At 45.0% G+C, this 23805-nt stretch overlaps 1 protein-coding gene across 7 annotated transcripts in view; it reads right to left on the bottom strand.

Annotated features, from left to right (window-relative positions):
• mocos (molybdenum cofactor sulfurase) overlaps nucleotides 1-23550 on the bottom strand; it is a 464568-nt gene extending 441018 nt beyond the window's left edge. For all 7 annotated transcript variants that reach the window (XR_011593368.1, XM_070881150.1, XM_070881149.1 and 4 more), the window contains exon 1: nucleotides 23105-23550. Coding sequence is in view for 6 of the 7 variants with exons in the window: in XM_070881150.1 (XP_070737251.1) it covers nucleotides 23105-23228 (124 nt within the window). In the remaining variant the exon portion in view is untranslated. The remainder of the gene's footprint in view (nucleotides 1-23104) is intronic.
• Nucleotides 23551-23805: the final 255 nt, after the last annotated feature.

A 23805-nucleotide genomic window follows, 5' to 3' on the forward strand; every position in this document is an offset into this window, starting at 1 on the left:
GATTCCATTTACGAATGGGATCCCCAGAAGCTTAGGAGAAATCCCCAAATAAATAAATAGCACAGCTGAAATAAAAATCATATTCCCATGTTCAAAATTAATTAAAAGTCTCTTTAATTAAATTGAAAAATAATTTTAAACATTTAAATCTAATTTTAAATGCTTTTGTATATTTTATCATTTTTAAAATTTTTATTTAACATTTATTTTAACCTTTACACTGGTAAAAGCAGACCTTAAGTCATTACAACAGTGACTACATTCCAAAAGTACTTCACTGGCTGTAAAGCACTTTGAGAGACACCAGGTGGTCGTGAAAGGGGCTATATATATATATGCAAATCTTTCTTTCTTTTACTAGGTTTAAAGGTTTCGTGAGCATTTGCTGGGCAGTAATTGGGCAAATAGCCCAACTCTTACCCTGCAAAAGTGTTTTTGCAGTAGATGCAAACGATCTGTCAAGGCGAACCATGACTGATCGCAAGTTCTGGATTTTTGGGCATGCACAGCACATACTTTTTAAACTTAAGTAAATTAGAATCTGTGCATTTTATTTCCTGGTTTGCTGTCTTGGAGAATTTTTCAATGTGATTGGTTACTAAGCCAGCTAGACAACATCACTGTTGCTGGACATTCAGACTCGCTTGATTTAGTGCCAGAGTTAAACAAAGGTCGGGACATCTGAAATTCACGCCAGAGATTGCTAGATATTTGTGGGCAGCTTTCTTCGCGATCAGCAGCAAGCAGCGTCGCTTTGCCACTGATTGCAAATTCCAGGTCTTGTGTTTGTGATGATTCAAAACTGTATGCAAGCCAACATACAAAATGAATTCTGGGTGCTAAAAAATGCAGCTTGAAGTGGTGATAAAGAAATGCTTTCATCTTCTGTTAAATTAAGCTTCATACAAAACTGTACAACAACAACAACAACTTGCATTTATATACCGTTTTTAACTTAGGAAAACATCTAAGGCTCTTGCAAATAAAACCTGGATGCAAGTACACTTGAAAATATACCATAGTCATGTAGCATACTCTAATACATTGATCGAAAACTGTACAAGTATAGCATACTGGATTAAAAATGGATTGGAAAGCAAAAACAGAGAGTGGGAGTTTAGGGCAGGTTTTCTGAGTGCATGAAAGTGGTGTCCTACATGGTTCATTTTAGGTGTCACTTTTGCTCAATGTGTATATGAATGATTTAGATCTACGTCTAGAGGGAGCAGTGTTGAAATTTGCAGATGATACCAATATACAAGGTATATATAGACCAAAGGAAACTGCAAAGGGATATTGACTGGTTGCGGGAATCAGCTAAAATAAATGTCAGATGAAATTCAATGTTACTAAGTGAGAGGTGATACATTTTGGTTAAAAAAATAACAGCAATAAATTATACTCTGAATTGAAGTAGACTAAAATGTTGTGAAAGAACAGATGGATTTAGTTTCTCAGGACATTAAAGACAGCACCTCAGGTTAACAAGACCTGAAAAAAAGCTGATAGGATTCTAGGTTTTGTCGCAAGAGGTTTAAAATAGAAAGAAAAAAAGCTATTGGTGAGTCTATATAAGACCTTAATAAGTCCTTAAGTACGGCTATACACAGGGTACAAATCAGATTCACTAGGACATTGCCTGGTATGAGGAAATAAAAATACAAAGAAAGGCTTCAAATATTCGATATTTTTGTTAGAACAATGCAGGGGCGATATATTAGAAGTGTTTAAAATTATGACAGGAGGGACAGGGTAGATAAAGGAAGACTGTCTCCGTTTCCAAGCCGGCAGCCATCAAGATGGAGAGGCGGGCTGGAAGGCCTGTGGCACCAGGTCACAACCGGGAAGCGGGGAATAGGAAAGGTCGGTGTGAAAGATCGTAGGTGGCGCCATGGGACAAAAAAAATCGGTGGCGTGGGGGGGCGAAGTTCGCGTGCCGGGAGAACATCCGGGGTGGGGGGGGGGGGGGCAGGTAGCAGATCATGGACCGTGAGAACATTGGGGGGAGGGGGAGCAGGAGTGGAGAACATCCTGGGGAGGGGGGAGGAGAACGTGGGCCCTGGAGAACATCAGAGGTGGGCTAGGAGACAATTGCGAGCCGGGGAGAGCATTTGGAGGTCACAGGATCATGGGGAGGAAGGCTCCGATGGTGGGGGTCCAATGGCAGGGGTTTGGGGTTGGCGGATTGCCGGGGTGGTGGGGGGGGGGGGGGGGGGGGAAGGTTAGCTTGGTGGGCCAGGGGGGAGCACTCCTGCTCCTCCTGGTCAACAAGCATTGCTGTAAAAGCACTTATCTGATGGATCCGGCCTGCAGGGGTTAAAAGTAAAACTGTGGTACACAGCCTCATAAGGTTTTGGTTGGTCCTCTGATGAGGAGGTTTACCAGGAATGAGGCACTTCAGTTATGAGGAGAGATTGGAAAAGTTAGGATTGTTCTCCTTGGAACATGCCCTGGTTAAATTATTTCCCACCCTTTAACACCATTTCATCTGAAAACTAAACTTGGTCTTGACATCCCATGTGGAATACTATGGCAAATTGACAAGCATTAATATATTAAGTCATAAATGGTGTGCACACCCTGTACACATTAACTTTACTTTCTGTGCCACATTTTGTATGTCAAAAATTATGATGCTAAAACCTTGTGTCAACGTTTCCCCATCACACTTTATTGATTGGCTCAAGTAAAACAGCAGCAAAACAAAATTGAAGAGGTAGGGAACAAAAAAATGCCAATGAAAAACTGTTACAAATTTATAAAGTCAAACAAACAGTTAGGGAAATCTACCAATTGAATCAATCAATTAACATGTTTTTTAATATATTTTCACCTACCTGTTTTCCTCACTAACAAAGTTCTAATATTAATAAGGTTATAAATCAAATAAAAACATATTTCACAACAATATGATAACATTTACCCATTGAATTGTTTCTGTGCCTTTTAGTTACTTCTTTAAAGTTTTTAAACTTCAAAACCTTAAGCTTGTCTGCTGCACTTCAAAGTAAATCATCTGCAAAGTGCTTTGATATATTTGAGACGTGTAAAGTACCGTATAAATGCAAGTCTTTCTAATTCTTCAGCTGTCGCAAGTACCTTTACATCTAATAATTTATTCTTTGCACAATGTTCTGTGGAGTTCCACGGCAATACAGAATAGTAAATACCAATCCAGTGAATAAAATATCAAGTCTGAAATGGGTACAAAAGAATTGTTTTTTTTTGCCAGTGCAGTTGAGAATGCAAACCTTATTGGCATTCAGTATGACTGCTACTTTATTCAAAGGCAGGTCAGCTCAACTATTGCACATTACTATCTCTACATGGAGTTTAATTACATTTTGTTTAATTCTGCTGTTAACTTTTGCACAGTGATATCAGGAGTTGTATCCATAATTAAATGATTATGCAGAACTTCTCTTTCTCAGGCAGTTAACAACTATTTAAGTACCTTGTATTATTCAAACACATCACCGCCTCTGTAGTTCCACTGAAAAACATATTTTAGTGCTTACAATTGAGCTTGCTACTTTGCCACATTTAGATTTATCTATTGTTTCCTTAATTTCTTCAATGTTGACCAGTTCTGTTTCCATTATAAAGGAAGTTCTTGGACTAGGACTTGAGATGGACAGAATGAATTCAACAGCTCAAAAATAAGAGCACCATTTGTCAAAATTTTGGATACGGGCACAGACACGATGGACTGAATGACCTCTTCCTGTGTCATAATTTTCTATGATTTTCTATGACTGGACAGCCAAATTTGACTTTGGTAACTGTACAATGTATTCCCTCTTTTCACTGATTCTCTCTGGTGAGGTTCTATTAGCTGTGTTAACTATACATTCAAAGCGATTGTTAGAACCATGCAGTTGATAAACTGAATCAGCACTGGACTTCTATTTCTAGACCTCTTCTATGTTTACTTGACTGTCTTGATATTTCTTCCCTGCCTCACCAGTATCCCAATTTAGTTTTCTTCCCTGTCCCCTTTACAAAAGATGGCCTTCTCCCAGGTCCTTGCCCATAACATTTGGTAACCACCCACAAAGTAACCAACTAAGTAAGGTTAGCTTATTTTTCGCATTTCCGCTCTCTGTAGAAATAGATTTTGCAAGTTTGACACTTCACTGAACTTCTCAGCCGAGATAGACAACTCACCAAATGGGCAACTATGTGTGTCAATGTCCTGTTGTACCTTATCAACTTTCTTATTGATAGAATTAGCTCTTTGGATCACAGAAGTAGCACTGTGCACATTTTTCCAAGATCTGAACACTCAAACACACATCACAATTAATGAATGAGCTGCATATAGTTACAACCCCTTCGGATCAGACAGAATCATGATTAGAGAGCCAGAAAAGAACTTGTATTTATGCAGCACTGTTCACATCCTAACGATGTCCCAAAGCACTTCGCAACCAAAGAGTTATTTTTGAAATGTAATCACTGCTGTAATGTAGATAAACCTGGCAGCCAATTTGCGCACAGCAAGGTCCACACAAATAGCAATGAGCTAAATGACCACATAATCTGCAGATTGAAGGATAGGTATTGGCCAAACACCAGAATAACACCCCTGTTCTTCTTCCAATAAGTGTAATGGAAACATTTACGTCTATCTGAACATGCAGATGAGGCTTTCCAAACATCAAAGTATTCTAAACATCAGAGTGTTGGCAACACCGAGTACAGTGTTTGTCGTTGATTCTCTTTTTTTAAAAAAAGCACCTTCAGGACACCCATAGTAGAAAAAAAACATTTAGAAGTTATAAAATTAACACACCTTATACCCATGATGAAGCATCATCAATCCAGAATTATTTCAAAGAGAATGAGGAGAGAGGTCAGAAGAAATTTCTTTACTAGGAGGGCTGTTCGAACATAGAAACATAGAAAATAGGTGGAGTAGGCCATTCGGCCCTTCGAGCCTGCACCGCCATTCAATAAGATCATGGCTGATCATTCACCTCAGTACCCCTTTCCTGCTTTCTCTCCATACCCCTTGATCCCTTTAGCCATACGGGTCATATCTAACTCCCTCTTGAATACATCCAATGAACTGGCATCAACAACTCTCTGTGGTAGAGAATTCCACAAGTTAACAACTCTCTGAGTGAAGAAGTTTCTCCTCATCTCAGTCCTAAATGGCTTACCCCTTATCCTTAGACTGTGTCCCCTGGTCCTGGACTTCCCCAACATTGGGAACATTCTTCCTGCATCTAACCTGTCCAGTCCCGTCAGAATTTTATATGTTTCTATGAGATCCCCGCTCATTCTTCTAAACTCCAGTGAATACAGGCACAGACGATCCAGTCTCTCCTCATATGTCAGTCCTGCCATCCCGGGAATCTGTCTGGTGAACATTCGCTGCACTCCCTCAATAGCAAGAACGTCCTTCCTCAGGTTAGGAGACCAAAACTGAACACAATATTCCAGGTGAGGCCTCACCAAGGCCCTGTACAACTGCAGTAAGACCTCCCTGCTCCTATACTCAAAACCCCTACCTATGAAGGCCAACATACCATTTGCCTTCTTCACCGCCTGCTGTAACTGCATGCCAACTTTCAATGACTGATGTCCCATGACACCCAGGTCTCGTTGCACCTCCCCTTTTCCTAATCTGTTGCCATTCAGATAATATTCTGTCTTCGTGTTTTTGCCACCAAAGTGGATAACCTCACATTTATCCACATTATACTGCATCTGCCATGCATTTGCCCACTCACCTAACCTGTCCAAGTCACCCTGTAGCCTCTTAGCATCCTCCTCACAGCTCACACCGCCACCCAACTTAGTGTCATCTGCAAACTTGGAGATATTACACTCAATTCCTTCAACTAAAATCATTGATGTATATTGTAAATAGCTGGGGTCCCAGCATTGAGCCCTGCGGCACCCCACTAGTCACAGCCTGCCATTCTGAAAAGGACCCATTTATCCCGACTCTTAGCTTCCTGTCTGCCAACCAGTTCTCTATCCACGTTAATACATTACCCCCAATACCATGTGCTTTAATTATGCACACCAATCTCTTGTGTGGGACCTATCAAAAGCCTTTTGAAAGTCCAAATACACATCCACTGGTTCTCCCTTGTCCACACTACTAGTTACATCCTCAAAAAGTTCCAGAAGATTTGTCAAGCATGATTTCCCTTTCATAGATCCATGCTGACTTGGACCGATCCTGTCACTGCTTTCCAAATGTGCTGCTATTTCATCTTTAATAATTGATTCCAACATTTTCCCCCTTACTGATGTCAGGCTAACCGGTCTATAATTACCTGTTTTCTCTCTCCCTCCTTTTTTAAAGAGTGGTGTTACATTAGCTACCCTCCAGTCCATAGGAACTGATCCAGAGTCGATAGACTGTTGGAACATGATCACCAATGCATCCACTATTTCTAGGGCCACTTCCTTAAGTACTCTGGGATGCAGACTATCAGGCCCCGGGGATTTATTGGCGTTCAATCCCATCAATTTCCCTAACACAATTTCTGGACTAATAAGGATTTCCTTCAGTTCCTCCTCGCTGGACCCTCGGTCCCCTAGTATTTCCAGAAGGTTATTTGTGTCTTCCTTCGTGAAGACAGAACCAAAGTATTTGTTCAACTGGTCTGCCATTTCTTTGTTCCCCATTATAAATTCACCTGATTCTGACTGCAAGGTACCTACGTTTGTTTTCACTAATTTTTTTCTCTTCACATATCTATTGAAGCTTTTGCAATCAGTTTTTATGTTCCCTGCAAGCTTCCTCTCATGCTCTATTTTCCCCCTCCTGATTAAACCCTTTGTCCTCCTCTGCTGAATTCTAAATTTCTCCCAGTCCTCAGGTTTGCTGCTTTTTCTGGCCAATTTGTATGCCTCTTCCTTGGATTTAACATTATCCTTAATTTCCCTTGTTAGCCACGGTTGAGCCACCTTCCCCGTTTTATTTTTACTCCAGACAGGGATGTACAATTGTTGAAGTTCATCCATGTGATCTTTAAATGTTTGCCATTGCCTATCCACCTTCAACCCTTTAAGTATCATTCGCCAGTCTATTCTTGCCAATTCACGTCTCATACTATCGAAGTTACCTTTCCTTAAGTTCAGGACCCTAGTCTCTTAATTCTTAATAAAGAATTCTACTATATTATGGTCATTCTTCCCCAAGGGGCCTCGCACAAGATTGCTATTTCGTCCTTTCTCATTACACATCACCCAGTCTAGGATGGCCAGCCCTCTAGTTGGTTCCTCGACATATTGGTCTAGAAAACCATCCCTAATACATTCCAGGAAATCCTCCTCCACCGCATTGCTACCAGTTTGGTTAGCCCAACCTATATGTAGATTAAAGTCACCCATGATAACTGCTGTACCTTTATTGCACGCATCCCTAATTTCTTATTTGATGCTGTCCCCAGCCTCACTACTACTGTTTGGTGGTCTGTACACAACTCTCACTAGCGTTTTCTGCCCTTTGGTATTCCGTAGCTCCACCCACACCGATTCCACATCATCCAAGCTAATGTCCTTCCTTACTATTGCATTAATTTCCTCTTTAACCAGCAACACTACTCCACCTCCTTTTCCTTTCTGTCTATCCTTCCTGAATGTAGAATACCCCTGGATGTTGAGTTCCCAGCCTTGGTCACCCTGGAGCCATGTCTTCGTGATGCCAATTATATCATATTCATTAATTGCTGCCTGCGCAGTTAATTTGTCCACCTTATTACAAATACTCCTCGCATTGAGGCACAGAGTCTTCAGGCTTGTCTTTTTAACACACTTGGAATGCTTTGCCTTAGAGAGTAGTTGAGGCAGATATCTTTGCAACGTTTACGGGAAAATTCAATAAATATTTGAAGCCGAGGAAGATGCAGGCCGATGGGAGAGCATGGGGCAATGGCATTAGTTTTGGATTGTTTTAGCAAAGAGCCACCACAGACTTGATGTTTGTAGGGCCTCCTTTTGTACCATAATTTCTTTGGTACCCTAGAATTAGCTGGCTACCTGCCTCACTGGTGTCACCTGCTAGCTGCATGTCAGATTCAGCTGTCCTTTTCCTAGTCTGATCTGGTATACTTGACTGCCGTCCATTATCCTCTAACACTGGTCCAGTCTACTCCATTGCTTCCGTACAGCCACGATTAATCTAATCCATCAGTATCTGCAGTCTCCTGGGCAATATTTGCCACTAGCTGCTTTCGAAAGTTACTCTCTAACGCCTCCTCGTGTTAGTTGCAGTTTTTTTAAACTTTGTGCGGCTGCTTTAAATCCAATGAGTATTTTCTGATTCCCTGATAAAGTGCGACATCCCCACTGACACCTGGGAGTCCCTGGCCAAAGACCGCCCTAAGTGGAGGAAGTGCATCCAGGAGGGTGCTGAGCACCTCGAGTCTCAACGCCGAAAGCATGCAGAAATCAAGCGCAGGCAGCGGAAAGAACGTGCGGCAAACTAGTCTCACCCACCCCTTCCCTCAACGACTATCTGTCCCACCTGTGACAGAGTCTGTGGCTCTCGTATTGAACTGTTCAGCCACCAAAGAACTCAGTTCAGGAGTGGAAGCAAGTCTTCCTCGATTCTGAGGGACTGCCTATGATGAAAGCTTAAAATACTACAACAGGAGAATAAATGATGGGTGGCTTGAGGTGAGATGGCCTCAGTGGGTGGGGTTGCAGAAAAAGGTTGGGTGGCCCAAGTGCTTGGTTTTATCCTGATAAATGAATACTGAGGTGTACAGATGGTCTTAGAACTGATGACTGACGGAGGATGTTGGGGATACCACATCACCACTTGGCTGATTGCTTCAGCAGGAAGACCAAATAAATACCTTTATTGAAACCAATAGTAAAATACAAACTTGATAGAAATAGCGCAATACTACATCACAAACGATGTGACAAAATTGTGATACAGGAAGCTGGTGACCCAAACAGAAAGTGCATACTAGATCCAAGATTTTTTACATATAAATAACTTGCAGATCTCTCATGATGTTGCTCATGATATAGCAATACGAATGTTATGTCATGCAAGGGATAATACAAGGTCCTCAGAATGTCAATTTCCATTTTTATTACAAGAACAAATATTTATATAGCACCTTTAACATAGTAAAATGTCTCAAGGCATTTTACAGGAGTGTTATCAAACCAAATTTGACACCGAGACACACAAGGAGATATATGGGCAGATGAGATAGGGTTTAAGGAGCGTCTTAAAGGAGAAAGGAGAGGTGGAGAGTCGGGAAGATTTAGGAGGGAATTCCAGAGCTCAAGGCCACAGTAGTTGAAGGCATGACCGCCAGACCGCCAATGGTGGAGCGATTCAAATCGGGGATGCACAAGAGGGCGTTTTGGGCTGTTTACTGGGTGTTTTGGGGATCATATTACACGACTGTCCATCATTTTATGAAAACCATAAATGAGTGTCCTATATTGTTTCATATATAATCCTTTATCGATTTAGCTTTTATTTCTTACCATTTTTAAAGCTGAGGATACTGAAGCTGAGATTCATTTGATTTACCTTTGTTTTTTCATTTTCTTTTTTTTTTGTAGGTTCTCCTGACTGGTCATTCAAGATTGGCTGTTTCCTTATTGGCAGTTTTCCAGCCACTTATTTACCTTGCTTTTGATTTGTATGTTGGAGGTAGTTACCAGACATTTACCAGCATGGGATTTAGCTGCACTATAGCCCAGCATTAGTTTGACTGGGAACAGGGACTGTCCTGGAATTTGGCAGTACTGCAGTGGGCATGCTGAGGTTTGGCAGCATGGGCGTTGTTTCTGTGATCCGCCATCATCTGAGGGGGGACCAGGAGGTTTGGAAAAACTGGAGAGGGAACCTAAGATTTGGCAGAACAGGGTTGGCTCGTGGAATGTGGAGTTTTGGTTCACTAGTGGATTCCTGGTGCAAACATTGCATTTAATGGGCTCAATTTTCTCCAAAGCTTTTTTTTGGCATACTTGAAGAGTTACGCTCGTTTTTTTGAGGCCCCGAGTACGCCAAAAAAAAAATGTTCCAAGTTTCCCCGTTTGATTTCTTCATTTTGCCGTAGCCTAGTCGGTCCTTTAGTTTTGGGGGTGGAGCCTTGATCAGCTCCAAAAAGATCAGATTGCCACGGTAACCTGGGACACAATGCGGGCGGAGGCTGGAAACTGAAACACAGCTAGCTCTCAACCTGCACAAGCACCTTAAAATACATTGCAGCAACTTCACAAGCAGAAATACATTGCAGCAACGTACCTCCATTAAATTATTAAAGTCCCCCATCACCACCCCACCCCCTCCCCGCTTCCCCTCAGTGCCGAACCCCACTGCTATCCCAGGCCGAAGGGTCTCCCGGTCCCGTTCCCCGCACCTAGCCCTGGCCAAGTGGTCTCCTCCCTCCCGGTCCCACACCTAGCCCTGGCCGAGTGACCTCCTCCCTCTCGGATCCACACCTGGCCCTGGCCGTGTGGCCTCCTCCCTCCCGGTCCTGCACCTAGCCCTGGCCGAGTGGCATCCTCCCTCCCGGTCCCACACCTAGCCCTGGCCGTGTGACCTCCTCCATCCCGGTCCTGCACCTAGCCCTGGCCGAGTGGCCTCCTCCTTCCCGGTCCCACACCTAGCCCTGGCCGTGTGGCATCCTCCCTCCCGGTCCCACACCTAGCCCTGGCCGAATGGCCTCCTCCATCCCGGTCCTGCACCTAGCCCTGGCCGAGTGGCCTCCTCCATCCCGGTCCTGCACCTAGCCCTGGCCGTGTGACCTCCTCCATCCCGGTCCTGCACCTAGCCCTGGCCGAGTGGCATCCTCCCTCCCGGTCCCACACCTAGCCCTGGCCATGTGACCTCCTCCATCCCGGTCCTGCACCTAGCCCTGGCCGAGTGGCCTCCCAATCTGCTCCCCCGCACCTATCCCAGGCCGAATGGCCTTCCGGTCCGCTCCCCACACCTATCTGGTCCGAATGGCCTCCCGGTATGCTCCCCTACACCTCTCCCAGGCCGAATGACCTCCTCCCTCCCGGTCCCCACACCTAACTACACCCGAAAGGCTTTCCCACCTCTCTCTCTTACCTCTCCTGCTGCTGATGTGCGGGCATCTGCTGCACTTACCTGTGCCAATTTCCTTAACTCACCAGAAGGTTTTTCTACAGAGGCCGTATACGCTGGCCGAAGAACTGGAGTAACTCTCAGCTGGCCAAACTTGCCTAACTGGCCAGAATTGCCATGGGTGGCAGGTTACGCTCCCTTTGGCTGAAAAAAAAGCATACCTAAAAAAAATCGTTACTGAGTTACGCTGGTGCAAATTGATTGGGGAAACTAGGTTTTTTTTTTAAACTTAGGCCAAAAAAGGTGGCCTGCACCTAAAAAACGGCGCAAATCACGAGGGAAAATTGAGCCCATAGACTGGTGATTGGTGTAAGGTGCTGCTGGTTTTTACTGCCCATTCCCAGTTATCCTGAACTTTCAATTGTTTGCGATGCATTTGGTTTACCTTTTTTTTTCCCTTAATTTTTTATTTTTATTTGTAGGTTCTCCTGACTGGTCATTCAAGACTGGTTGGATGTTTTCTTACTGGCAGTTTTCCAGCCACTTACCTTGCTTTTGATTTGTATATTTGTTGAATCTTTGGTTCAAATTAAACAGCAACAAATCAGAACTAATCACTGAAGTATGTTGGGTAAAAGTAAGACAGCAGGCAATAAATGGGAGAAACAGGAAATGCATTACATACACAAGACCTGTAATATATTATAGATTAAATGAATGGTCCACACAGGAAAGTATTAATAAAATAAAGAATAACTAAAGTGAGTTGAGCACAAGGAACAACTAAAGGAAGGCTACTATTAGATCAGCAAAAAGGCTAATGGAAAAAGGAGTGTAGATAACTATGGAAGTAATGGGAAAAGCATTTTCAGTTACGTAAAGAGTCGGAGAACTATCAAAGACTTATTGGGCCATTGAAGCGTGTTCAAGGACAGGTTACAAAGGACCCACTGGATATGGCAGAAATATTAAATGCGTACTCTGCAACGGTCTTCACTCTTGAAGATGATGTTCAACTATTAGAATTTAATGTTACTAACAAAACTAGTATTAACATAAATTAACATATTCTTTTAGAAAGAATTAAGAACTTGAAAGTGGACAGAAGAGGAGCTGTTCGGGCGAGGGCCCCCGCCGAAGAGGAGCTGTTTGCATGGGCTGGCGGCGAGGCCCCGAGGTAAGGGCAGTGGAATATGTCGAGGAACCAATTAGGGGGGAGGCCATCTTAGACTGGGTGTTATGTAATGAGAGGGGATTAATTAGCAATCTCATTGTGCGAGGCCCCTTGGGGAAGAGTGACCATAATATGGTGGAATTCTGCATTGGGATGGAGAATGAAACAGTTAACTCAGAGACCATGGTCCAGAACTTAAAGGCTAACTTTGAAGGTATGAGGCGTGAATTGGCTGGGATGGATTGGCGAATGATACTTAAGGGGTTGACTGTGGATGGGCAATGGCAGACATTTAGAGACCGCATGGATGAACTACAACAATTGTACATTCCTGTCTGGCATAAAAATAAAAAAGGGAAGGTGGCTCAACCGTGGCTATCAAGGGAAATCAGGGATAGTATTAAAGCCAAGGAAGTGGCATACAAATTGGCCAGAAATAGCAGTGAACCTGGGGACTGGGAGAAATTTAGAACTCAGCAGAGGAGGACAAAGGGTTTGATTAGGGCAGGGAAAATGGAGTATGAAAAGAAGCTTGCAGGGAACATTAAGACGGATTGCAAAAGTTTCTATAGATATGTAAAGAGAAAAAGGTTAGTAAAGACAAACGTAGGTCCCCTGCAGTCAGAATCAGGGGAAGTCATAACGGGGAACAAAGAAATGGCGGACCAATTGAACAAGTACTTTGGTTCGGTATTCACGAAGGAGGACACGAACAACCTTCCGGTTATAAAAGGGGTCGGGGGGTCTAGTAAGGAGGAGGAACTGAGGGAAATCCTTATTAGCCGGGAAATTGTGTTGGGGAAATTGATGGGATTGAAGGCCGATAAATCCCCAGGGCCTGATGGACTGCATCCCAGAGTACTTAAGGAGGTGGCCTTGGAAATAGTGGATGCGTTGACAGTCATTTTCCAACATTCCATTGACTCTGGATCAGTTCCTATAGAGTGGAGGGTAGCCAATGTAACCCCACTTTTTAAAAAAGGAGGGAGAGAGAAAACAGGGAATTATAGACCGGTCAGCCTGACATCGGTAGTGGGTAAAATGATGGAATCAATTATTAAAGATGTCATAGCAGTGCATTTGGAAAGAGGTGACATGATAGGTCCAAGTCAGCATGGATTTGTGAAAGGGAAATCATGCTTGACAAATCTTCTGGAATTTTTTGAGTATGTTTCCAGTAGAGTGGACAAGGGAGAACCAGTTGATGTGGTATATTTGGACTTTCAGAAGGCTTTCGACAAGGTCCCATACAAGAGATTGATGTGCAAAGTTAGAGCACATGGGATTGGGGGTAGTGTACTGACATGGATTGAGAACTGGTTGTCAGACAGGAAGCAAAGAGTAGGAGTAAATGGGTACTTTTCAGAATGGCAGGCAGTGACTAGTGGGGTACCGCAAGGTTCTGTGCTGGGGCCCCAGCTGTTTACACTGTACATTAATGATTTAGATGAGGGGATTAAATGTAGTATCTCCAAATTTGCGGATGACACTAAGTTGGGTGGCAGTGCGAGCTGCGAGGAGGATGCTGTGAGGCTGCAGAGCGACTTGGATAGGTTAGGTGAGTGGGCAAATGCATGGCAGATGAAGTATAATGTAGATAAATGTGAGGTTATCCACTTTGGTGGTAAAAACAGAGAGACAGACTATTATCTGAATGGTGACAGATTAGGAAAAGGGGAGGTGCAAAGAGACCTGGGTGTCATGGTACATCAGTCATTGAAGGTTGGCATGCAGGTGCAGCAGGCAGTTAAGAAAGCAAATGGCATGTTGGCCTTCATAGCAAGGGGATTTGTGTACAGGGGCAGGGAGGTGTTGCTGCAGTTATACAGGGCATTGGTGAGGCCACACCTGGAGTATTGTGTACAGTTTTGGTCCCCTAACCTGAGGAAGGACATTCTTGCTATTGAGGGAGTGCAGCGAAGGTTCACCAGACTGATTCCTGGGATGGCGGGACTGATCTATCAAGAAAGACTGGATCAACTGGGCTTGTATTCACTGGAGTTCAGAAGAATGAGAGGGGACCTCAGAAACATTTAAAATTCTGACGGGGTTAGACAGGTTAGATGCAGGAAGAATGTTCCCAATGTTGGGGAAGTCCAGAACCAGAGGTCACAGTCTAAGGATAAGGGGTAAGCCATTTAGGACCGAGATGCGGAGGAACTTCTTCACCCAGAGAGTGGTGAACCTGTGGAATTCTCTACCACAGAAAGTTGTTGAGGCCAATTCACTAAATATATTCAAAAAGGAGTTAGATGAGGTCCTTACTACTAGGGGGATCAAGGGGTATGGCGAGAAAGCAGGAATGGGGTCCTGAAGTTGAATGTTCAGCCATGAACTCATTGAATGGCGGTGCAGGCTAGAAGGGCCGAATGGCCTACTCCTGCACCTATTTTCTATGTTTCTATGTTTCTAAGAGGTGAGCAGCGGCGAGGCGAGGCCAGAGGTCATCAGGGTCGGTGGGACCGGGTTCCGGAACATTTTATGGAATCCGGACGACCCTGCCACTGATCAGTCCGGAGACCGGATTCCGGAACTCTGGATTTTCGATGCTGCACTTGTAATATATTGAGCTGGATTCAGAACTGGCTGGCAGGACGTAGGCAAAAATTAGTTATAGATGGATTTGGATCTGTTTGGAGACCGGTCACCAATGGTGTCCCACAGGGATCAGTGTTGGGACCTTTGTTCTTTACTATTTTTATTAATGATCTGGATATACTTGTTGGGGGCATAACCTGCAAATTTGCAGTTGGTACCAAAATCTGTTCAAGTGTTAAAACTGTCGATGATTCTCGGCTGATTCAGGCAGATCTTAATGTGTTGGGAGATTGGGCTCAGGACCAGAAAATGTATAACTTAGATAAGTGCAGTGTTATGGGCATGGGCAGGACAAATGTTCAACATTCATACACCCTTCATGGAAAGGCATTAAAGATGGTGGAGAGAGAGAGAGAGAGATTTGGGCATTCTAATGCCGACATCCTTAAAGGTATATGAGCAATGCCGTGCAGTGATAGCTAGAGCAAATAGGGTGTTGTGGTGTATCCATAGGACGATTCAGTACAAGACGAGGCATGTACAAGACCCTAGTCAGGCCGCATTTGGAATACCGTGTCCAGTTTTTGTCTCCTCACATGGTGGGTGATAGAAGCTATGGAAAGGGTACAAAAGAGGTCCACTAGATTAATTCCCAGTCTGAAACATCTCAGTTATCAAGATAACCTAAAAAAGTTGGGACTCTAAACATTAGAGAAGCGTAGACTATGCGAGAATCTGATTGAGTTTAAGAGATAATGAAGGGAATTGATTGTGTTCCAGCTGACAGTTTATTTGAATTAAACTGGTTAGGCAGGACCAGAGGTCATAAATTTGCTGTATAAGACTAGATCTAAGTTGGATGTCAGGAGGTAGTTCTTTTCCCAGAGAACAGTGGACCTCTCGATCAGGCTGCCGTCTCATAAAAAACATAAGAAATAGGAGCAGCAGTAGGCCATAAGGCCCCTTGAGCCTGCTCCGCCATTCAATAAGATCATGGCTGATCTGATCATGAACTCAGGTCCACTTCCCTGCCCACTCCCCATAACCACTTATCCCATTGTCATTTAAGAAACTGTCTATTTCTGTCTTAAATATATTTAATGTCCCAGCTTCCACAGCTCTCTCAGGCAGCGAATTCCACAGATTTACAATCCTCTGAGGGAATAAATTTCTCCTCATCTCTGTTTTAAATGGGCGGCCCTTTATTCTAAGATCATGCCCCCTCGTTCTAGTCTCCCCCGCCAGTGGAAACATCCTCTCTGCATTTACCTTTTCAAGCCCCCTCATAATCTTATACGTTTCTATAAGATCACCTCTCATTCTTCTGAATTCCAATGAGTAGAGGCCTAACCTACTCAACTTTTCCTCATAAGTCAACCCCCTCATCCCCGGGATCAACCTAGTGAACCTTCTCTGAACTGTCTCCACAGCAAGTATATCCTTTCGTAAATATGGAAACCAAAACTGCACGCAGTATTCCAGGTGTGGCCTCACCAATACCCTGTACAAGACTTACCTGCTTTTATACTCCATCCCCTTTGCAATAAAGGCCAAGATTCCATTGACCTTCCTGATCACTTGCTATACCTGCATACTATCCCCATGTATTACGTACAAGTACCCCCAGGTTCTGCTGTACTGCAGCACTTTGCAATCTTTCTCCACTTAAATAATAACTTGCTCTTTGATTTTTTTCTGCCAAAGTGCATGATCTCACACTTTCCAACATTATACTCCATCTGCCAAATTCTTGCCCACTCACTTAGCCTGTCGATGTCCTCCAATCTTCTATCCATGCTAATATATTACCCCCAACCCAGTGAACTTTTATCTTGTGCAGTAACCTTTTGCGTGGCAACTTGTCAACTGCCTTCTGGAAGTCCAAATACACCACATCCACTGGTTCCCCTTTATCCACCCTGTTTGTTACATCCTCAAAGAACTCCAGCAAATTTGTCAAACATGACTTTCCCTTCATAAATCCATGCTGACTTTGCCTGACCAAATTTTGCTTTTCCAAATGTCCTGTTACTGCTTCTTTAATAATGGACTCTAACATTTTCCTAACCACAGGCGTTAGGCTAACTGGTCTATAGTTTCCTGATTTTTGTCTACCTCCTTTTTTGAATAGGGGCGTTACATTTGCAGTTTTCCAATCTGCTGGGAACGCCCCAGAATCCAGGGAATTTTGGTAAATTACAACCAATGCATCCGCAATCCCTGCCGCTACTTCTCTTAAGACCCTAGGATGCAAGCCATCAGATCCAGGAGATTTATCTGCCTTTAGTCCCATTATCTTACTGAGCACCGCCTCCATAGTGATTGTGATTACGTTAAGTTCCTCCCCCTCTATAGCCCCTAGACTATCCACTGTCAGAATATTGTTAGTGTCCTCTACCGTAAAGACTGGTACAAAATATTTGTTCGAGTTTCTGCCATCTCCATGTTCCCCATTACTAATTCCCCGGTCTTGTCCTCTAAGGGACCAACATTTACTTTAGCCACTCTTTTCCTTTTTATACACCTATAGAAACACTTACGATCTGAATTTATATTTTGTGCTAGTTTACTTTCATAGTCTATCTTCCCTTTCTTAATCATTTTTATTAGTCATTCTTTGCTGGCTTTTAAAAGCTTCCCAGTCTTCTGTCCTCCCACTAGTTTTGGCCACTTTGTATGCCCTTGTTTTTAAAATCGGATACCGTCCTTTATTTCTTTAGTTAGCCACGGATGGCTTTCTTTTCTCTTGCACCCTTTCCTTCTCACAGGAATATATTTTTCTTGAGAGTTGTGAAATATCTCTTTAAATGTACAGCACTGTTCGTCAACCATCCTACACTTTAATCTATTTTCCCAGTCAACTTTAGCCAACTCTGCCCTCATACATTCACAGTTTCCTTTATTTAAGCTTAGTACGTTGGTTATAAATCCAACTTTCTCACCCTCCATTTGAATTTGAAACTCAATCATGCTATGATCACTCATTCCAAGGGGATCCTTTACTAGGAGATTGTTTATTAATCCTGTCTCATTATACAGGACAAGATCTAGGATAGCCTGCCCCTGGTTGGTTCCGTTACATACTGCTCAAGGAACCCGTCCCTTATGCACTCTATGAACTCTTCCTCAAGGCTACCCTGACCAATTTGATTTGTCCAATCAATATGGAGGTTAAAATCACCCATGATTATTGCTGTTCCTTTTTACAAGCCCCCACTTTATCCTGGTTTATACACCGACCAACAGAGTTGCTACTGTTCGGGGGCCTATAGACTACACTCACCAGTGACTTTTTCCCCTTATTTAGCCTAACATTTGTGGTTGGGAAAATGTTGGAGTCCATTATTAAAGAAGCAGTAGCAGGACATCTAGAAAATTGATCAAACCTGTTAAGTATGGAAGAACTCCACAAGACTGAGTACTGTAAGCTAAAACTGATGTGACCTTAGTCTCTTTAATACAACTCCAGAGTGCCCAAGCAGCATAGCAGACAACCTTTTATACTCCCATGCACGAGGTGTGCAGGTGACCCTTGGGCCTCCAACAGTTGCGCCCTCTGGTGGCAAGTCTTATACAGTTACAATGTTTACACACATATCACTCCCTTCCTAAAGTCTTTGATACAAATTATTTACAAGTTGAGATGATCCGGGGCCCTACGCTCCCTGGTTGATCATCTGAGTTCAAATCTGGCATGGGGGAGTTGGTCGGACCATTGCTGCACTGCAGCATGGCTGGTCTGACAGGACTGTTGGGAATGGTGGGTTCATCCTCTTGATTGACAGCGAGGTCGATTGCTGGTTGGGTGTGTGTTGGTGGATCGATGATGGTAATGTCCTCTTCAGGTTGTTCCTGGTTGTCGGTGAACGATAGTTTGGTCTGATCCAAATGCTTTCTGCACATTTGTCCATTCAATAGTTTGACTGTAAACACTATTCCCCTCCTTGGCCAAGGCAGTGCCAGCAACCCATTTAGGACCATGACCGTAATTCAGGACAAACACAGGGTCGTTAACATCAATGTCACGTGATACAGCCGTGCGATCGTGGTACATGTTTTGCCGGTGACACCGGGTTTCCACATGATCATTTAGATCCAGGTGGACTAGGGAGAGCCTGGTTTTGAGTGCTCTCTTCATTAACAATTCTGCAGTGGGAACCCCAGTGAGTGAGTGGGGTCGTGTCCGGTAGCGGAGCAGAACCCGAGATGAGCGGGTCTGCAAGGAGCCTTCCGTCACGTGTTTCAAGCTCTGCTTGATAGTTTGGACTGCCTGTTCTACTTGACCGTTGGATGCAGGCTTAAACGGGGCAGACCTGACATGCTTGATGCCATTGCAGGTCATAAACTCGTTGAATTCCGAACTGGTGAAACATGGTCCATTGTCACTGACAAGGACGTCGGGCAAGCCATGGGTGGCGAACATAGCCCGGAAACTTTCAATGGTGGCAGTGGATGTGCTGGATGACATGATTATGCATTCAATCCATTTAGAGTAAGCGTCCACTGCAACTAAAAACACCTTTCCGAGAAAGGGGCCAGCAAAATCTACGTGGATCCTGGTTTGGAGGGCCATGATCACAGACTCAATGGAGCCTCCCTTGACGCATTGCTCAATTGTGAGCACGTATTGCACTGGTGTACACATGACTAAGTCCGAGTCAATGCCGGGCCACCGAACATGCAACCTGGCTATAGCCTTCATCATGACTATGCCTGGGTGGGTATTGTGTAGGTCACGTATAAAGATTTCCCTGCCTTTTTTTGGCATAACCACGCGATTACCCCATAAGAGACAATCCGACTGGATGGACATTTCATCTTTGCGTCGGTGAAATGGCTTAATTTCACCTTGCATCTCCCTGGGAACGGCCGACCAGCTCCCATTGAGGACGCAACTTTTTACAAGTGATAGCACAGGATCCTGGCTGGTCCAGGTCCTGATCTGGCGAGCAGTGACGGGTGACCCCTTGCTCTCAAAAGCATCCATGACCAGAAGCAAGTCTGTGGGCTGCGCCATTTCCACCCTGGTAGTGGGCAATGGTAGCTGACTGAGGGCATCAGCACAGTTCTCTGTGCCTGGTCTGTGGCGGATAAGTCATAGGCGGAAATGTTCGTCCCGCATCCAAAGATGGGCACTAAGCATTGGTGTTTATACCTTTGCTTTCTGAAAACAGCTAAATGAGCGGTTTGTGGTCGGTTTCAAGCTCAAACCGAAGTCCAAATAAGTATTGGTGCAGTTTCTTAACCCCATATACACATGCTAACGCCTCTTTCTCGACCATACTGTAGGTTCTTTCACCCTTAGACAGACTTCTAGACACGTACGCAACCGGTTGACGTTTGCTTGATACATTGGTTTGCTGGAACACACAGCCGACCCCCTAAGAAGATGCATCACAAGCTAGCACTAATCGTTTACACGGGTCATACAGTACAAGTAATTTATTAGAACAAAGTAGGTTTTCTGGCCTTCTCAAAGGCTGTCTCTTGAGATTTACCTCAAACCCAGTCGCCACCCTTATGTAGCAACATGTGGAACGGTTCCAGCAAAGTGATTAACCCGGGTAGAAAGTTACCAAAATAGTTGAGGAATCCCAGGAACGAATGCAGCTCCGTCACATTCTGTGGTCTGGGTGCATTCTTGATGGCCTCTGTCTTTCGGAGTCCATGGGTCTGATGCTGTCTGCCGCAATCTTTCTCCCCAAAAATTTGACCTCTGGCACCAGGAAAACACAGTGGAGTGTTTCAGCCTGAGTCCCACTCTGTCGAGTCGACTTAGAACCTCTTCCAGGTTGTGCAAGTGTTCGGTGATGTCACGACCGGTGATCAGGATGTCGTCTTGAAACACAACGGTGCGCGGAAGCGATTTCAGCAGACTCTTCATGTTCCTCTGGAAGATGGCAGCAATCGAGCGAATCCCAAAAGGGCACCTGTGGTATACAAGCAGTCCTTTGTGCGTGAGGATGCACGTCAATCTTTTCGAAGATTCAGCCAGCTCCTGTGTCATGTAGGAGGTTAGGTCCAACTTGGTGAACAATTTCCCTCGTACTAACGTTGCGAACAGGTCATCCGCCTTGGGTAGCGGGTACTGGTCCTGTAACGAGACTCCGTTGATCGTTACCTTGTCATCTCCGCAGATTCTGACCATGCCATCGCTTTTTAACAATGAAACAATCAGACTGGTCCGCTCGTTGAACTCGACTGGCGATATGATACGATTGAAGTCTGTCCAGTTCGATCTCGACTTTCTCCCTCATCATATATGGAACTGCTCGAGCCTTGTGATGAACAGGCCTTGTATCGGGGACTAGATGGATCTGCACCTTGGCGCCTGTGAAGTTGCCGATGCCTGGTTCAAATAGCGACGGAAACTTGCTCAGCACTTGGGCGCACGAGGCATCATCCACTGAAGATAGTGCTTTGATGTCATCCCAGTTCCATCGAATCTTTCCCAGCCAGTTTCTGCCGAATAGCGTTGGGCCATCGCCTGGTACAATCCACAGTGATAAATCATGCACAGCTCCATCATATGATACCTTAACTGCCGCACTGCCAATGACTGGTTTGAACTCTTTGGTGTAAGTGCGTAGCTTTGTCTGAATTGGGCTCAGTTTGGGCCTTTGTGCCATGTTGCACCACAGTTTCTCAAAAGTCTTCTGGCTCATAATTGACTGACTCGCCCCCGTGTCCAACTCCATTGATACCGGAATACCATTCAATTTGACTTTCAGCATAATAGGAGGGCTCTTGGCGGTGAAGGTGTGTACCCCATACACTTCTTCCTCGGGTTGAGTTGCCTCTCTTGTTTGTTCTGCATGATCTGCGCCAGATCTGCCGATTCTGCCACGTGGTGAGTCGCAGCACTCTTGCACATCGCTGGAGGTGCCCCACTGTTTCGCAGCCTTTGCACACATAGTGCTTGAATCGACATTGATGGTCTCGATGATTATCCCCGCAGCGTCAACATGGTGCTAATGGATTTGCATTCACGTCCAATGGCGGACTCTGAGTCATCCTTGGTCTTGCAGCTGCAGACGTGTAGGCCCGGCCATATGCAGTTCTGCCTGCTAGCGACGTTATTTTATGCACAGTACTTGCCAGTGAGCTTCGATGCTGGGAAGATATCTGTCTGGTATTATCGCTCATGGATATGAATGCCTGGGCTATCATGATGGCCTTGCTCAGGTCTAGGGATTTGGCGGACAGCAGCTTGCGAAGAATGACCTCGTGGCCGATGCCAAGCACAAAAAAGTCCCGCAGCATTTCCCCCAAAAATCCAGAAAATTCGCATTCCCACAAGGCGTCTCAGGTCAGCAACATAACTCACCATGTCCTGACCCTCGGAGCGGTGGTGCGTATAGAAGCGATACCTGGCCATTAAGACGCTCTCCTTCGGCTTGAGGTGTTCCCGAACCAGCGTACACAACTCTGTATATGTCTTCGCCGTTGGTTTCTCCAGTGCTAGCAGATTCTTGATGAGGCCGTATATTGTGGACCCACACACGATGAGGAGAATCGCCCTGCGCTTGATCACTGTATCGTCCCCATCCAGCTCGTTGGCCACGAAGTACTGGTTGAGACATTCAACGAAGGTTTCCCAATCATCACACTCTACAAATCTCTCTAAAATACCAACGACAGCCATGACCACGTGAAAATTCATAATCTGCTACTCGTCGCCAATTGTTAAGTATGGAAGAACTCCACAAGACTGAGTACTGTGAGCTTAAAACTGATGTGACCTTAGTCTCTTTAATACAACTCCAGAGTGCCGAAACAGCATGGCAGATAACCTTTTATGCTCCCTTGCACGAGGTGTGCAGGTGACCCTTAGGCCTCCAACAGTTGTGCCCTCTGGTGGCAAGTCTTACACACATAACATCACCCTGTGCTCCCAAACCCCACAACTCCTAGTATGTCACCGATAACCAAAAACATTCTTGCCCACCATCTTGCTGTGTATTCTCACCGTAATTGAATACATAGCTAAAACATAATCAGACACTCATTTACAATGTCCATGCAAATAGGCACAGAACTCAACCCCCAAAATACCAGTAATATTCCGCAAATACTATTTAATAAATTTGCAATTTCACTTATTCAGTCACTGTTTTTTGGTGGCCCTTACTTGTCACAAGATATAATAATCAGGCCTGCAGTGGAGCGTATACTGAATTTTTTTGGAGGTAAGTGTATGCTCACTTTTTCACTGAGAACATATTAAGTATATCCACTTTTTATTTACGGTTCAGGCACCCAAGGCAGAAGATAGCAAAACACATCTTTTACTACTATATGTGATTCATTTTGAGACCAAAGCCGAGAAATGACTGTTGGTGATCCCTCCCTCGCACGGTTACCTGCCAGCCTGCTGAACTCGCGGGCCCTCATCGCTCCGATTTGTCCCCCGTACCCGGAGTGCGCGAAGGCTCCTTGAAAGCGGCCCAGGCTGGTTGGCTCCGGCGGCAGCCCGCTCCCCTCCATGTCTCCGCTCAAAATACCTGCGGGAGAAGGAGAAGCGGGGCTCAGGGGGCCGCGGCCTGCACACTCGCCACCGAAAGGTCAAGTGGCAGTGGCGGCTCCTCCCCCAAGAATGGGCCGCCGGCCGGGTGCAGGAAGAGGGATGCCCGCTGTGACAGGCCCCGAGTCGGGTGGGTGCGGGCTCTGAAGGCCAGGGACGCGATGTTTAATAGTGGAAGGCATAAGCGAGCCCGAGGCTGCAGGAGGAGGGAAACATTTTTAGTGTAACTTAGTTGGGGAGGGACAGAGGCAGGAGAGCGGGAGGGAGGTGAGGGGAGGATTGTGTGGGGGAGGAGGATTGGGGTGGGGAGGGATTGTGGGAGAGGGGGGATTGTGGGGGAGGGATTGTGGGGGAGGGGGATTGGGGTTAGGTGGGGAGGGATTGTGAGGGAGGGGGGTTGGGGTGGGGAGGGATTGTGGGGGAGGGGGATTGGGGTTAGGTGGGGAGGGATTGTGAGGGAGGGGGTTTGGGGTGGGGAGGGATTGTGGTGGAGGGGGGTTGGGGTGGGGAGGGATTGTGGGGGAGGGGGATTGGGGTGAG

The sequence above is a fragment of the Pristiophorus japonicus genome, chromosome 5 (genome assembly GCF_044704955.1).
Source record: "Pristiophorus japonicus isolate sPriJap1 chromosome 5, sPriJap1.hap1, whole genome shotgun sequence".
Classification (NCBI taxonomy): Eukaryota; Metazoa; Chordata; class Chondrichthyes; family Pristiophoridae; genus Pristiophorus; species Pristiophorus japonicus.